This window comes from Neoarius graeffei, chromosome 19, assembly GCF_027579695.1.
Source record: "Neoarius graeffei isolate fNeoGra1 chromosome 19, fNeoGra1.pri, whole genome shotgun sequence".
In the NCBI taxonomy this organism is placed as follows: Eukaryota; Metazoa; Chordata; class Actinopteri; order Siluriformes; family Ariidae; genus Neoarius; species Neoarius graeffei.
Genome location: NC_083587.1, coordinates 57,155,043 through 57,170,468, shown reverse-complemented (window position 1 = coordinate 57,170,468; position 15,426 = coordinate 57,155,043). Strand labels below are relative to the sequence as shown.

Below are 15,426 nucleotides of genomic sequence, written 5' to 3'. Positions count from 1 at the left end.
TGGTTCTGAGTAGCGGTGGCAATTCTCGGAACTGGTGCCAAATTTCGTGCGTTTTCGCCCATGGCAAGCGCCCCGAAAATGGCCCAACAGCGGAGAAAAATAAAGAAGAAGAAGACGGAAGAAGAAGAAGAAGAAGAAATTGGACACATGGCAACAATAGGGTCTCGCACTTCGTGCGTTGTCGACCATGGCAAGCGCCTCAATAAGGGTCTTGAAAAGAGTTTGCTTGCCAAGTTTGACAAATCAGAAGCTGCAATATCATTTCTGCCATAACCAGCACCCCCAGGGGCGAAAGTGCACAAAATTTGGCGTATATGTCAGGTGAGCTATGAAGAGTTTGCGTATGAAGTTTGATGACAATTGAGTAAATAGAAGATGAGATATAGATTTTTGAAGAATAAATTTTTTGGTTTTTCCCATGTCAGTAGGTGGCGCTATGCTGTACATGAGCGATTATGAGTTGGAAAAATAAGTGTCTACAACAGCAACGTACAATCACAAGGTAGTGGTGTGAAGGAAAAGCATTATGGAATTATTTACCAAAAACCCGTTTTGGAGCAATTGCGTGGGCCAAAAACAGCGCCCCCCATGGACGAAAATTCCCAAAATGTGGTATACATGACATGGGAGGTAGTAAGAGGGTGGCCGTGAAGTTTGACCAAATTTGAGGAAAGATTGGATTTTTTGCCCAAAAAGAGCGCCCCCAGTGGCGAAACATCACAGAAATTGGCTCACATGTCAGAAGCCCAATGAGTGATTTGCGTGTGAAGTATGAGCAGTGTTGAGCAATTAGAAGATTTGTTATGAATTTTTAAGCATGTAAAATTCTGAATTGAAAAATGATTGACGTATAACTTCTGAACGGTTAACCCTACGTGAAACGTATTTAGCAACTTTTGTCAGCCATGTCTGTAGATGATGTGTATCAATTTTGGTGACGTTCCTATGAACGGTCTAGGAGGAGTTGCGCCGTCTTCGTGGCCATGCATTTCGCACAAAAGTGAAATTACCTCACTTCCTGTAGGGCGTGGCTAATGCATTGGCATTACATTTTTGTCCGGCTTGGTGAGATACATATGCGTACCAAAGGGCATGCCACTACTACAAACTACATGGCAACCAGGCACCTTAATGCGAGAGGCAAAAATCACAACACGTTAGGGGGCGCTATAGAGGCCCTGAGGCCCGCCTGGATCTGGGCTTCTGGTTCTCAGTAGCGGTGGCAGTCTAAGAAAAAGGAGCCAAATTTCGAGCGTTGTCGACCATGGCAAGCGCCCCAATAAGGGTCTTGTAAAGAGTTTGCTTGCCAAGGTTGACAAATCAGAAGCTGCAATATCATTTCTGCCATAACCAGCACCCCCAGTGGCGAAAGTGCACAAAATTTGGCGTATATGTCAGGTGAGCTATGAAGAGTTTGCGTATGAAGTGTGATGAAAATTGAGTAAATAGAAGATGAGATATAGATTTTTGAAGAATACATTTTTTGGTTTTTCCCATGTCAGTAGGTGGCGCTATGCTGTACATGAGCGATTATGAGTTGGAAAAATAAGTGTCTACAACAGCAACGTACTTTCACAAGGTAGTGGTGTGAAGGAAAAGCATTATGGAATTATTAACCAAAAACCCATTTTGGAGAAATTGCGTCGGCCAAAAACAGCGCCCCCCATGGACGAAAATTCCCAAAATGTGGTATACATGACATGGGAGGTAGTAAGAGGGTGGCCGTGAAGTTTGACCAAATTTGAGGAAAGATTGGATTTTTTGCCCAAAAATAGCGCCCCCAGTGGCGAAATATCACAGAAATTGGGTAACATGTCAGAAGCCCAATGAGTGATTAGCATGTGAAGTATGAGCAGTTTTGAGCAAGTAGAAGATTTGTTATGAATTTTTTAGCATGTAAAATTTTGAAGTGAAAATTGATTGACATATAACTTCTGAACGGTTTATCCTACGTGAAACGTATTTAGTAACTTTTGTCAGCCATGTCTGTAGATGATGTGTATCAATTTTGGTGACATTCCTATGAACGGTCTAGGAGGAGTTGCGCCGTCTTCGTGGCCATGCATTTCGCACAAAAGTGAAATTACCTCACTTCCTGTTGGGCGTGGCTAATGCATTGGCATTACATTTTTGTCCGGCTTAGTGAGATACATATGCGTACCAAATGGCATGCCAGTACTACAAACTATATGGCAACCAGGCACCTTAATGCGGGAGGCCAAAATCACAATGACTTAGGGGGCGCTATAGAGGCCCTGAGCCCCGGCCAAGTTTGGGCTTTTGGTTCTGAGTAGCGGTGGCAATTCTCGGAACTGGTGCCAAATTTCGTGCGTTTTCGCCCATGGCAAGCGCCCCGAAAATGGCCCAACAGCGGAGAAAAATAAAGAAGAAGAAGAAGACGGAAGAATAATAATAGTGAACTCTTACAAGAACAATAGGGCCTTCGCCCATAGGGCTCGGGCCCTAATAATTCTTGAAAAAAAAATACGTTCTTACCATCAAATACTTTCATTCCATATTTTGTTGCCTTTTTTAGGGTTTTGTTTTCGAGTAGAGTTTTTATTTGGTCCTTGGTTGGTTCAGCGGCACGCGCCGCCATTTTGTTTTTCTCTACTCACGGTATGTGAGCTGATATCCTAGTAGTAAAGTAGCCAATCAGAGCACGCAATTGCTCATATCCAGTGAATGTGGCTAGAATAGTACCTTTAATCCCTTTTACTATGCATATTTCACCTGTAAATATGAATATACAGTCAGGCTTTCGTCTAAACGGGGGAACAGGGGCGCTGCGCCCTCTTACTCTCGGTGTGCGCCCCCTTACCGACTCCGTGAAAACATCCCAGCAACACTACGTGACAATGTGTCTGATCATCAAATACATTATAATTGCTACAAAAATATTCCAATCATAGTAGATACACCGCCAGACGGTGCAAAAACAATCCGAATTGGCGTTTTCCAGACTGAGGCGCCATGTTGTTTACTTGTCGCAGCTGCTCTCGCGAGATTTGACATGGGTTACATATAAAGTCAGCTGACTTGTAGAGCGAGATTTCTCGAGACTGAATGACCTTTCACTCACCGGCGCGGGAGCTTTTGACAGAAGTAGTTCGCGAGTTGTTTTTGTTGACACTTGGGCATTTAAAGATGTCATTCCACGGCACGAAACGGAAGAAAGCCAAAGACTGTCCGGGGCAGAAGAAGATTACTTCTTTCTTTTTCAATGTTGACAGACAATTTGTTACAGTTTCCCTCTCAGATAGCCTCAGAATGTCCCATTGGATCATTTTTCAAAGGCTTTGCACGGCGGGGGGGGGACAACCGGCACCATCCCCCCCCCCGCCATGGTGAGCGCCCTCATACTAAATTTTTCTAGAAAAAACCCTGACAGTAGTATACCTTTGATGAAAATTTTAAGTAAAAATAAACAGGACCATTATTTTAGAGAGTAAATATTACTCAGTGTACACTTTCAGGCTTAAAGGTACTATACATCAGCGACAGGAGGAATGGTACAGTTGACGGCTGACCGTGTATATGATACTAATTTAATCATAAAGGAAAATCAATGAGAGATTGTTAAAACTATACAGAAACAGTGTCAGTTCATCCTTATATCCTTATGTTTTGACCTTTACAATACGCAGTGGAGCGACGGCGGAGAGACAAGATCAACAACTGGATTGTGACGCTGTCTAAAATCATCCCAGACTGCAACATGGACAGCACTAAAACCGGAGCGGTGAGGAGCTTCTGTCATTCTGACTGCTTGATCTCCGAACCACTACAATACCGATACGTACATGCTTTCTTTTCCATACAAATTTAGCTAACATGTAAACGAAATCCGTCTCACCCTAGCGTCTTTTCAGTAAATCTCCTCCGTGACCTCACTCATGCTTGTTGATGTGGTTTAGGACACAGCCCGACTCACTGTATCATCCATAAACATGAATACAGTGAAACTAAACAGTGTAACGTTATGGAGGCAGTCATGTTGTAAAATTGTCATCGTTATTAGCTTGAGCACGTTTGAACAGAACAGTGTTTGAAATTACACAGTGCACAGCCTCCTGACGTTTAAAGATGGATAAGTCAAAAATGTTCCAGTTCTCATGAAAATTGTACATTTGAAAAACCGAAGGTAAACAATATCATTTGGCATGAGTATATAAAGATTTCCGTTTGTAGTTTAGAAAAAAAATATATTTGGGTAAGACCTTGGAGACAAATTGTCGGACGGTAAATGTGTCTGGGTTAATTAGCTCTTTTCGAGGTAAGTAAAAAAAAAAATATATGTTTTGATTTTTCTTAAATTTGATTGATTTTCTAGAACAGCAGCTCAGACTGTCGTTCTGCCTGCAAGGCAAATTGCAGGCGCATGTACTGTATGAATGCATTCTTCGAATAAATTGTTTCTATAGTAACAGCTAATTTACAGGTACTTGCCACATAAATCCTAGGCTAATTAACCCTCTGGGATCTGAGGGTATTTTCTGGCACTCTAATGATTTTGGCGTGCTTTGATTTTGTTGTCAGTTTCAACAAATCTAAGCAGTATTTTCAAAGTCTCATGACTTTTGTATTCAGCACAATTTCAGCTACAAAAATATCTGTGTAGTATGTATGTCATGATTGTACTTTAAAAAAAAATACCAGATAAATGAAGATGTTGTAAAAAGCAGTTTTAGAAGTGTGTTGGAATGTGTGAAAAAAACATGACGTGTGAAAAAAACATTGAACCATTCTGGTCACTTGAGGTGATTTCTGTTCAGTCTTAGTAATGGATCAAGCACAAAAACTTAAATCTGTGCCATTGATTTGGGCAATTAACTAGCCATCAAAAATGCATGTCGTATAAAGGGTTGGCAGTGGGAGGGGTATTCCATGAGAAGGGTAAAAAATTCCATTCCATTCAATGAGAAGAGTGAAAACCCCTCCCACTGCCATCTCTTAATCCCATCAGGTCAAGTCACAATGGGTAAGGTCATGCTTTTTCACACATTCCAACACCGTTCTAAAACTGCTTTTTACAGCAGCTTCGTTTATCTGGTATTTGACTTTATTTTGGTATTTGACTCTATTCAGTGTGTCTTGAAATTAATTCTTGTACTATTTTACTCATTTCAGAGCCACAACCATCTCTGTTACTCTGTTACACAATTAATCTGTAATTTTGCTCCGATTCCAACTCCAAATTTTACTCTCTAAACTCAAAATAGAGCAAAATTAACTATTTTGAGGAAAATACTTTTTTAACTCTGGAAAAATTGCTCAGTCATTTTTCCTGTGTATGCACTACAGCAGTGGCGGCTGCTGGTTTTTAAAACAGGGGAAGCCCATTTTACGCATTCATCGTAAAACCTGTAGGCCGGATATCAAAGCATAGAAAGGTGTGCCCCATTAGCATAGTGAACTAGACAACCCTACCTAGTGGCAGAAAGTATTTTTGCTTGTACATTTCATGTTATAGTCTGGCTTGCCAGGCTAGTGCCTCATATCCTTAATCAAAAATATCAAACATCCCAAAATCACTGGCTATTCAACGAAGAGCCTTGAACATCATACCCTGATATGCAACACAGAGTCTTTAACACAACACCCAGCTGTGCAACACATCCTTGAACATCTTCTGCAACACAGTCTGGAAATTCATAACCAGGTAGGCTATGCAACACACAGAGCCTTGAATATTATACCCAGGTATAACCTAGAACACAGAGCCCACCATTCTCTTAACATTACTGAACAATATACACACTTCAGATTCATGAACATGAACACTATTTATACACAAATTCTGCCCTCCGCTCCTTTTCCAGAAAATGGTCTGTGACCCTGTCATACCAGCTGGTTGTGCTTTCCAGAGACTTCACCAATTTCTGTTAGCAGCGAGCACTGCAGATCCCAATAAGGCTCAAGCTAGCCTACAACCAGATTTGAACTACAAGTGAAATAAACGAGTGAATTCACGAATGATCAAACTGATAGAATGGATGAAAGTTAACGGAGCACAACGAGTAATATTTACATTTATTTACAGAGTAATGTACAGAGACATCAATGAGAAGAAACGTTTATATGAAAAGAAATTCGGACAGCACTTTGGCACACGACTGCACTTTCTCGACATCCGCTAGGGACTGACTGATCTCATGCTTCCGTGTTCCTCGCCGAAGTACCGCCCTCCTCATGTCTATCCCACTGTCTCGTTTAGTCCCAGAGAAGCCCGGCTTCCCTGGAAGTGACGATTTTGTTGATTTTAACCAATAACAACTAGCCGAAATTGGCTGTTCAGAGCCGTCTCATAGACTGCAACGGATACCCGGCTGCCAGTCAGTGTTGCCAGATACTGCTGACGTTTTCCATCCCAAAATATGTTCAAAACCCGCCAAAATGCACTTAAAACTGCCCAATCTGGCAACACTGCTGCCAGTCTATAGAGCCCATTGAAATAAGAAAGGTTACAGCCTGGCAGCAAAGGTGATTCTCATATCGAACTGCAAGTTCGTCAGACATCACTCAAATAAGTTACAGGATAGTTATGAACATAAATACAATCTTGGACATATATTATGTTATGCAAGTTATTGTTTTAATGAGAATTCAACGTCGTAGACGCCGCAGTTTGGGGAGAGAATTTTAGGGGAAGCTTGGCTTCCCTTGTTGTCTCTGAGAAATCGCCCCTGCACTACAGCGCACACATCAACCGATCTGCTCATCAGAAATAGAAGAAATATTTGCACTTGCTCTAGTTGATCTTTGGCTGGATTGAATCGAAGTTTAAAAAAAAAAAAGGCACCACTCATCATCGGTTCTCAAGACTGAACCGAATCGCTGTCCTGAATCATCTGAAACGCATAAAATCCGTATGCCATCTCGCAACAAGTTTTACCTCCCTAAACTGTGGCTGACAGATTTTATTCTGTTTACGGTGTGCGTTCCCACCACGAAAGAGAAACCAATCAAAACCAAAAGAGTGAAAGTGATTATCATTCCGTTACCATGTGAATAGTCTTTTATGAATGTGTAAGTGGGCGCTCAGCACTCTGACTCCGGTGTGACTGAGGCCCTGTCCACACGGCAATGGATTCAGGTGAATCTGATAACATTTTTTATTCTTTCGGCCTGGTGTCCACACGGCACCGGCGTTTTGGGTGCCCCAAAACGATATTTTTTGAGAACGGGTTCCAGAGTGGAAAAATCTGGCAATGGCACCGTTGCGAAGTCGTCTGGATGAGTAGAATGGATTTGTTTACAATGACGTCACAACCACATGACTAGAAGACCCTTCAACAGACTGTTTTGTATGAACCACTGCATTGCATTCACTTTTGTATACAGCTTTTCTTTTAAATAAACAAGTAACTGAACCATTTCTTGAATTTCTTTTTTTTATTGGATAAGACTGCTTTTCAAAATGTTCACACACAATATAAAAAGTTATATAAAGTATATAAAAATGCTTTTCAACATGTTCACACACGATAAGAAAATTAAGTTATATAAAATTATGCACACTAATAAAACTAATTTGTACACATAGAAGGCACGATTTCCTCGCGTAGTCACAGCCATCTTCTTCTTGTTGTGTGTTTGTTCCTGACAGTGCTTCACACCGGGTAGAAGAAGGGGTTTATGCGCATGCGTCTACTTCTTCTATTGTTCTGGTGTCTCCGATGGGACCGTCTTACAGCGCACGTAGAGGTGTGGCATGTGTATTGCATCGTTTTCAGCAAGCGTTGCGTTGCCATATGTACCTGATATTTTACTGATCCGTTGCCCATGTGGACGCTATATTTTTTTTACCCGCTAAAAAAAAATCTCGTTGCCGTTGTCGTGTGGATTTAACCTATGGTGACAAGTTTTATGTTTCATCTAATTTAGGTAATTTAAAAACTATAATATTATTTGACAGTGAGTACATAGGCAAGTGTAAAGTATAAAGTTTCTGTCAATATGTTTATCATGCTTGTATGATAGAAACTCGCGAAGCTATTTATCTCAATACATGACCTACTCATTCTAAACCTGTCAAGCTTCGCCAGTGAAGCTCTCGACCCCAAAGGGTTAAGTTATTCCAAGAAATCGAGTCATACATGAGCTGATTACCAATGAAGTGTGTAGTACCAAGTCGGCTGTAAGCCATGTACGATGAGATTGAGTGGAATAACTGTTTTATTCTATCCACATTCACTGGATTTTGTGAAACGGAGCATTTTTATTTTATTTATCTCTATCAGTGCAGTAGAAAAATGGAACTCAGTTCCAGCTCATATTAGAGACTGTCCAAGTTTCAGCCAATTTAAAAAATGCTTGAAGATATGGCTGAAGGCTTATCAAAGATGTGATCATTAATTTATTATTTTGTGATGTGTGCTGCCTTATGTGTTGTCATTTGTGTAATGATGGTAGTGTCCTGTGTAGGTGTGTTGTCTTTGTGCCATCATTACGTTGTGATGTTGTGTTGTCCTAGTATGATGTTGCTGTTTTTAGTGTATATTTAGTCGTAATGGCAATAGTAGTGTATGTATTGTCCATATTGTTTTATTGTTTGTTTGTTTGTTTTAAGCCCCCTGCCCAGGGACCACAGATGAAGATGAGCTGTATTGCTACCTCTGGTATGGGACTTGTTCTGTACATGGCCCCTGTTAAATAAACTAATAAACTAAACTATTTTTTGCAAATTCAATAAATAAAAACTTTATACAAAACGTCCAACAAAATCATTTCCACTTAGAATATAAACAAACCGGCGAAATAATAATATTTATTTAATATAAATAGATAATAATAATTCTTGAAAAAAAGATACTTTTATTCTATATTTTGTTGCTTTTTTATTTTTTGGGGTTTTGTTTTCAAGTAACGTTTTTATTTCGTCCTCGGTTGGTTCAGCAACATGCACTGCCATTTTGTTTTTCTCTACTCACGGTATATGAGCTGATAGCCTAGTAGTAGAGTAGCCAATCAGAGCACATGTTTTATCCAGTGACTGTGGATAGAATAATATATATATATTTTTTAATGCTCTTAAAATGTATAATCGTTGATATGGTGTGTATATATAAATGTAAGGTAGGCATGTAATGATTAATCCAATTTATGCTTCGGTTTGGTTTGATTCATGATACTGGGTTCATGATTTAGTTTTTGCACAAGATTTTGGGAAAAAAAAAGAAATGAAATGAAAATTTTATTAACAAAAAAAATACAACCTTTATTTTCCTATTGTTTATCAACTTACATTTCCTTTTGTTAAATTTAGAAAAAAAAAAACTTTTCATTTTCTTAATAACCAACAGTAATTATTTACCCATATTTGTAAATGTTGTCCTAAAATATTCCTTTTATTAAAAATGAAAAGTTAATAACAAATAAGCCTTTTCTTAATAAAAATTTATGAACATTTGTACTACCTCAATTTGCTTCTCTTTTTGGCTGACACCTATAGAGGCGCCTGTCTGTATGTGTATGTTTAACCAAGTTCGAGCATGTTTAAGAATGTAATTGGCATGCCAGCCTCAGGTAACGATTCCACAGTCGTGGTGTGGTGCCACTGTGTACTGACCTCGTTACATAACCTCAGTTTGTAATGTAATCCTCCATGGTCGAGCGGCCTAGAGCTCTGTCCAGGAACAGAACAGGTTTTGCAACAATCAATTCAAATCCTGCTGTCTACGTATTTCTCAGTGGGCTGTTTTTGCTATTTATGTACTGTAGCTTTTATTTCCCAATCAGGCAAAGGCTAAGCTCAGACCTGCACAGGTCTCTAGTCTTTATCTTTCAGCAGTCTGTAAATAGAGAGCTCTGCTTTCTTGTTAAATCTGTTTGTACAGTCAATCACACAGCAGCTCTTTCCCATTTTCAAACTTTTTTTTTTTGTAAAAATGGAGCTGTTACTTCCTCCTACAGTGAAGTCACGTATCTAAACAATGCAGTTACAGCTAAGACACACTTAGCAGAGATGCCTACTAGTACGGATTGGCCGTATTTTGTACAGAAAAGTTACATAAATACGATGTTACGGCAAACAGTGTTATTCTGTACGGAATTATTATAAAGTCTTAAAAAATTTCAGTGAGTTGTTTTTAAATGTCCAAGCGACTTTTTCAATCCATGCGCGATTCACGGCTAGGCTATTTATTTTTACGACAACCACACATGCTGTGTGTGACATGCGCAGATTCCGCACATGCTGTGTGTGACATGCGCAGATTCCGCACATGCTGTGTGTGACATGCGCAGATTCCGCACATTTGTTCGCGCTATTTTCGATACGGTAGAATGGCCGTGCATTACATCCAGTCAAAAGGACGATGGATATGCGCACTGCAAACTGTGTAGAACTGACATTAACATCACTCATGGTGGTCGCAATGACTGCGCGCGGCATGGCAACTACAAAAAAAACGTATGGAGTATGCTGAAATGGCGAGTCAGGCGGAAAGTAAATCTGGGGGTATCCAGCAGTTTTTTACGAAATCTGTGGATGAAAAGACACAGAACGTGACACGTGCTGAAGCGGTGATGGTTGACCTATGCTTGGAGTTGAACTTGCCAATTAGTGCCATGAAATGTGAGTTAAACTTATTCAGTTTCTTTTTACATGTACAACCCCGATTCCAAAAAAGTTGGGACAAAGTACAAATTGTAAATAAAAACGGAATGCAATAATTTACAAATCTCAACAACTGATATTGTATTCACAATAGAACATAGACAACATACCAAATGTCGAAAGTGAGACATTTTGAAATTTCATGCCAAATATTGGCTCATTTGAAATTTCATGACAGCAACACATCTCAAAAAAGTTGGGACAGGGGCAATAAGAGGCTGGAAAAGCTAAAGATACAAAAAAGGAACAGCTGGAGGACTAAATTGCAACTCATTAGGTCAATTGGCAATAGGTCATTAACATGACTGGGTATAAAAAGAGCATCTTGGAGTGGCAGCGGCTCTCAGAAGTAAAGATGTGAAGAGGATCACCAATCCCCCTAATTCTGCGCCAACAAATAGTGGAGCAATATCAGAAAGGAGTTCGACAGTGTAAAATTGCAAAGAGTTTGAACATATCATCTACAGTGCATAATATCATCAAAAGATTCAGAGAATCTGGAAGAATCTCTGTGCGTAAGGGTCAAGGCTGGAAAACCATACTGGATGCCCGTGATCTTCGGGCCCTTAGACGGCACTGCATCACATACAGGCATGCTTCTGTATTGGAAATCACAAAATGGGCTCAGGAATATTTCCAGAGAACATTATCTGTGAACACAATTCACCGTGCCATCCGCCGTTGCCAGCTAAAACTCTATAGTTCAAAGAAGAAGCCGTATCTAAACATGATCCAGAAGCGCAGACATCTTCTCTGGGCCAAGGCTCATTTAAAATGGACTGTGGCAAAGTGGAAAACTGTTCTGTGGTCAGACAAATCAAAATTTGAAGTTCTTTATGGAAATCAGGGACGCCGTGTCATTCGTAGTAAAGAGGAGAAGGACGACCCAAGTTGTTATCAGCGCTCAGTTCAGAAGCCTGCATCTCTGATGGTATGGGGTTGCATTAGTGCGTGTGGCATGGGCAGCTTACACATCTGGAAAGACACCATCAATGCTGAAAGGTATATCCAGGTTCTAGAGCAACATATGCTCCCATCCAGACGACGTCTCTTTCAGGGAAGACCTTGCATTTTCCAACATGACAATGCCAAACCACATACTGCATCAATTACAGCATCATGGCTGCGTAGAAGAAGGGTCCGGGTACTGAACTGGCCAGCCTGCAGTCCAGATCTTTCACCCATAGAAAACATTTGGCGCATTGTAAAACGGAAGATGCGACAAAAAAGACCTAAGACAGTTGAGCAACTAGAATCCTACATTAGACAAGAATGGGTTAACATTCCTATCCCTAAACTTGAGCAACTTGTCTCCTCAGTCCCCAGACATTTACAGACTGTTGTAAAGAGAAAAGGGGATGTCTCACAGTGGCAAACATGGCCTTGTCCCAACTTTTTTGAGATGTGTTGTTGTCATGAAATTTAAAATCACCTAATTTTTCTCTTTAAATGATACATTTTCTCAGTTTAAACATTTGATATGTCATCGATGTTCTATTCTGAATAAAATATGGAATTTTGAAACTTCCACATCATTGCATTCTGTTTTTATTTACAATTTGTACTTTGTCCCAACTTTTTTGGAATCGGGGTTGTATGATTTTTATTCACTGAAATATCAAACACTGGTTGTACTTCTTTAATTCAAAGTCTTTTCAGTGTTGCAAGTACAAATGTACATGTAGTATGATCAAAAACAGAATTTTATGATTAGTGTTGTTGGGATTGTGGCAAAAAATTGATCATTCCAGTTTTAAATACAATTATAAATGTCATTTTATTCAATGTCTCTTCTGAAGCATTATGCTGAAGTATTTATATATTGGGACATTAAGATAACAATGTCGGACTCTCTTTGGCATGAAATAAGAAAATTTTTTTAAATTTTATTAGAATCCGTTAACAGGTAGAACATTTTGCCAGGCAATATAATATAATACTTTTGAGGAGTTACATTCAATACCAATGATTGGTAGTCAACCGTAATGTCTGCAAACAGGGAACACTATTGTATTTATAAAAATGTGAGAAATTGTATGCTCTAGAAATTTGTTGAGTGGAAATTCAGTTGAGATGGCTGCTCGCGTTTTGTTTATTCAATTCACACAAAACAGTTCTTTTTAATAATTTAAATGTTAAACATATTGGTATATATACCTCTTTATAACGGAAATGCGCATACATTAATGTTACTTAAAGTCATTCCAAAATACTGAAAAATGTTTTCAAGAATACTGAAATTCAAAATTTGGGGTAGGCATCTCTGACTTAGATTATGCAGCCTGATAATTGCAATTCATTTTTTTATTTCATTGATTCGAATCATCATAAATTTGTATCGCGATTCGTCATCACACAGTACATCATTACATGTTGAATATAAGCAGATGTTTATTTAATGTTAACACTTTTGGAAGGAGTTTCCAGTGTAATGCAATGTTCCATAACATTAATTGTAATAATATAATAATCCAATATAATTAAAAGTTGCAGTTGATGTGGCATAAGGGGAAGTAAACACTTCATGACATGGTGTTACTGGAAAATAATCAGCTTCAGTGGAGTAACAGTGGTACTTTTTGTGTTAGGCTGCATCACACCACTCTGTTGTTGATTATTTTCCCCATAATCGCCTATAACTGAACGATTCTGTTAAAAGACAATTATTTGGTTTGAGAAATGTCGAGAATAAATTTTAAACTGGACATGCCTTCAGTAGTTTATCAGAACAGTTTAAAAAGGTTTTAAAAAAATCATTATAAGTGACGAGATGTGATCATTTTGAAGTCCTGAGGGTCGCTTTTTTCCATTTTGGAACCGTTTTCCTACCTCTTGAGGTAAACAGAAAGGCCCTACGGAAACAGGAAACAGCTGAATGCGAGGAGCTTTAACTAATTGGCATAACTATGAAACTGCATCACTCCAAGATGGCGACACATGGAAAACATCGTGACTCTGCATTAACTTCGGAATGTTTTAAGTCGCAGGGATGTAATTTGTGGTTGACGTTTGCGAATAGATCCGTGAAACAAGAGACGAATATACTCGTATATTTTCTCTGCTACTGCTTTTGTGTTATCATTTCTTTCTGTGTAAGATCAAAACATTAGGTGTGTAACTCCTTACTCACTCACTACCGTGGAGTTGAGCCCAAGCATTCTAAGGCTAAGATAGCTAAGCACTAGCTAGAATGATTTAGTTATCTGTACAGAAAAAGGACATGTCCTCTAACTTTGCTGTCTTGCAGTTGCACTCACTAGGTAAGCTTTCCTTTTCTTTTCCACTGGAGGGAGAGCGGAGTCCGCCGTGTTTGCCCACGCTGAGTTGTTTTGGTTAAAAGTAGGTCAAACAGACACGCCCCACGGTGATCACGTGATATTGTTGCTCACTTGCTTCAAGAATCTCCGGAATCGTAAAATGTGGGACACTGTTTCTCAGCAAAACATTTATACATGGGATACACGGTGTGTGTGTGGGGGGGCAGAGAAACGTCTCAACTCCAACAGTGATAGAAATAGAAATAGAACATTTTGCCCAGAATTCAACTTTGCACTCAGCACCTTTTAAATAATTACTTATTAGTTCATCTTTGCTCACTCTGTGTCTCAGAGTAAAGGAGGCATCCTGTCCAAGGCCTGCGATTACATCCAGGAGCTGCGGCAGAGCAACCACAGACTCCGCGAGAGTCTCCACGAAGTAAAGAGAGTCCAGATGGACAATGAGATCCTCCGACAGCAGGTAAGACCGCCTGCTACGAGCTGAACCCTGCCAAATAAAATCTGCCTCACCAAGATCATGACATTCTGAGGAAGATATACTTACAGGAAACAAAATAATAGGACTACTACACAAGACATAATTAGCAATATCCAGAAATAGAGCAAAGAGTGCGTGAAGTGTTAGGTAGGATAATTAATCTCATGAGCATGGATCTCTTCTAGGTCTGTGATAATTACCCTTTTTGACTGAACATCATCTCATCGCATCATGTATTTTTATAGATGTTTTTAGTTCCAGTGTGACCAGAGTAATGAGGTCATGCCAGTCCACAAAAAAAAAAATCCAGAAATTCAAATGCTCTCTGCGATGTTGAAGTACGCAGCTTTTTCAGCTTCTTTTTAAAAGGAATTATTCCGTGAGAATGTTAATTGACCCTTTTTTTTCTTTTTAGTCCTTAAATGTAATTAATTCTTCCAAGATGTTCACTTGCTGGCATTTGCTTCTTTAGTTTTGCACTAGCGCTTCCTATAATTTAAAGATAGATAGATAGATAGATAGATAGATAGATAGATAGATAGATAGATAGATAGATAGATAGATAGATGCATATCTAAATAATCATATATAAACTCACTCATGCTGCTGCTTTAATCATAAAAAGGACAACTGGTCATCCAAGATGGCTGCCATATAACTTTTCAGTGTTTAGATACACCGGGAAGTGACAATCTGGACATGTTTATAGATTACATTGTCACATTGTGTCCCAAATCACAAGTCTCTGTGTTGCTACTTTAAAAACTGGATACGTTTTGAGGACCAGAAAGTTTTTGTCCATTACTTTTTACCAAGGTTAGCATTGTAATATATTTAACGGTTATTCTACAAAATTGCGTCGTACATGAGCTGATAGCCGATGAGGCGCGTAGCACCGAGTTGGCTATAAACCATGTACGATGAGACTGAGTGGAATAACCATTTTATTCTATCCTCATTCACTGGATTTTGAGAAACAGAGCATTTTTATTTTTTTCAAATTCGATCAATAAAAACTTTATACAAAACGTCCAAGAAAATCATTTCTG

The 15,426-nt window shown here is 39.2% G+C and overlaps 1 protein-coding gene across 5 annotated transcripts in view; it reads left to right on the top strand.

Moving 5' to 3' along the window:
* LOC132867437 (upstream stimulatory factor 2) overlaps window positions 1–15,426 on the top strand; it is a 107,332-nt gene that overhangs the window by 52,948 nt on the left and 38,958 nt on the right. For 4 of the 5 annotated variants that reach the window (XM_060900345.1, XM_060900346.1, XM_060900343.1 and 1 more), the window contains 2 exons: window positions 3,648–3,742; window positions 14,231–14,359. In XM_060900345.1, the coding sequence (XP_060756328.1) occupies window positions 3,648–3,742; window positions 14,231–14,359 (224 nt within the window). Of the gene's footprint in view, window positions 1–3,647; window positions 3,743–7,609; window positions 7,815–14,230; window positions 14,360–15,426 lie in introns of those variants that run through there. The other variant, XM_060900347.1, reaches the window with a different exon arrangement.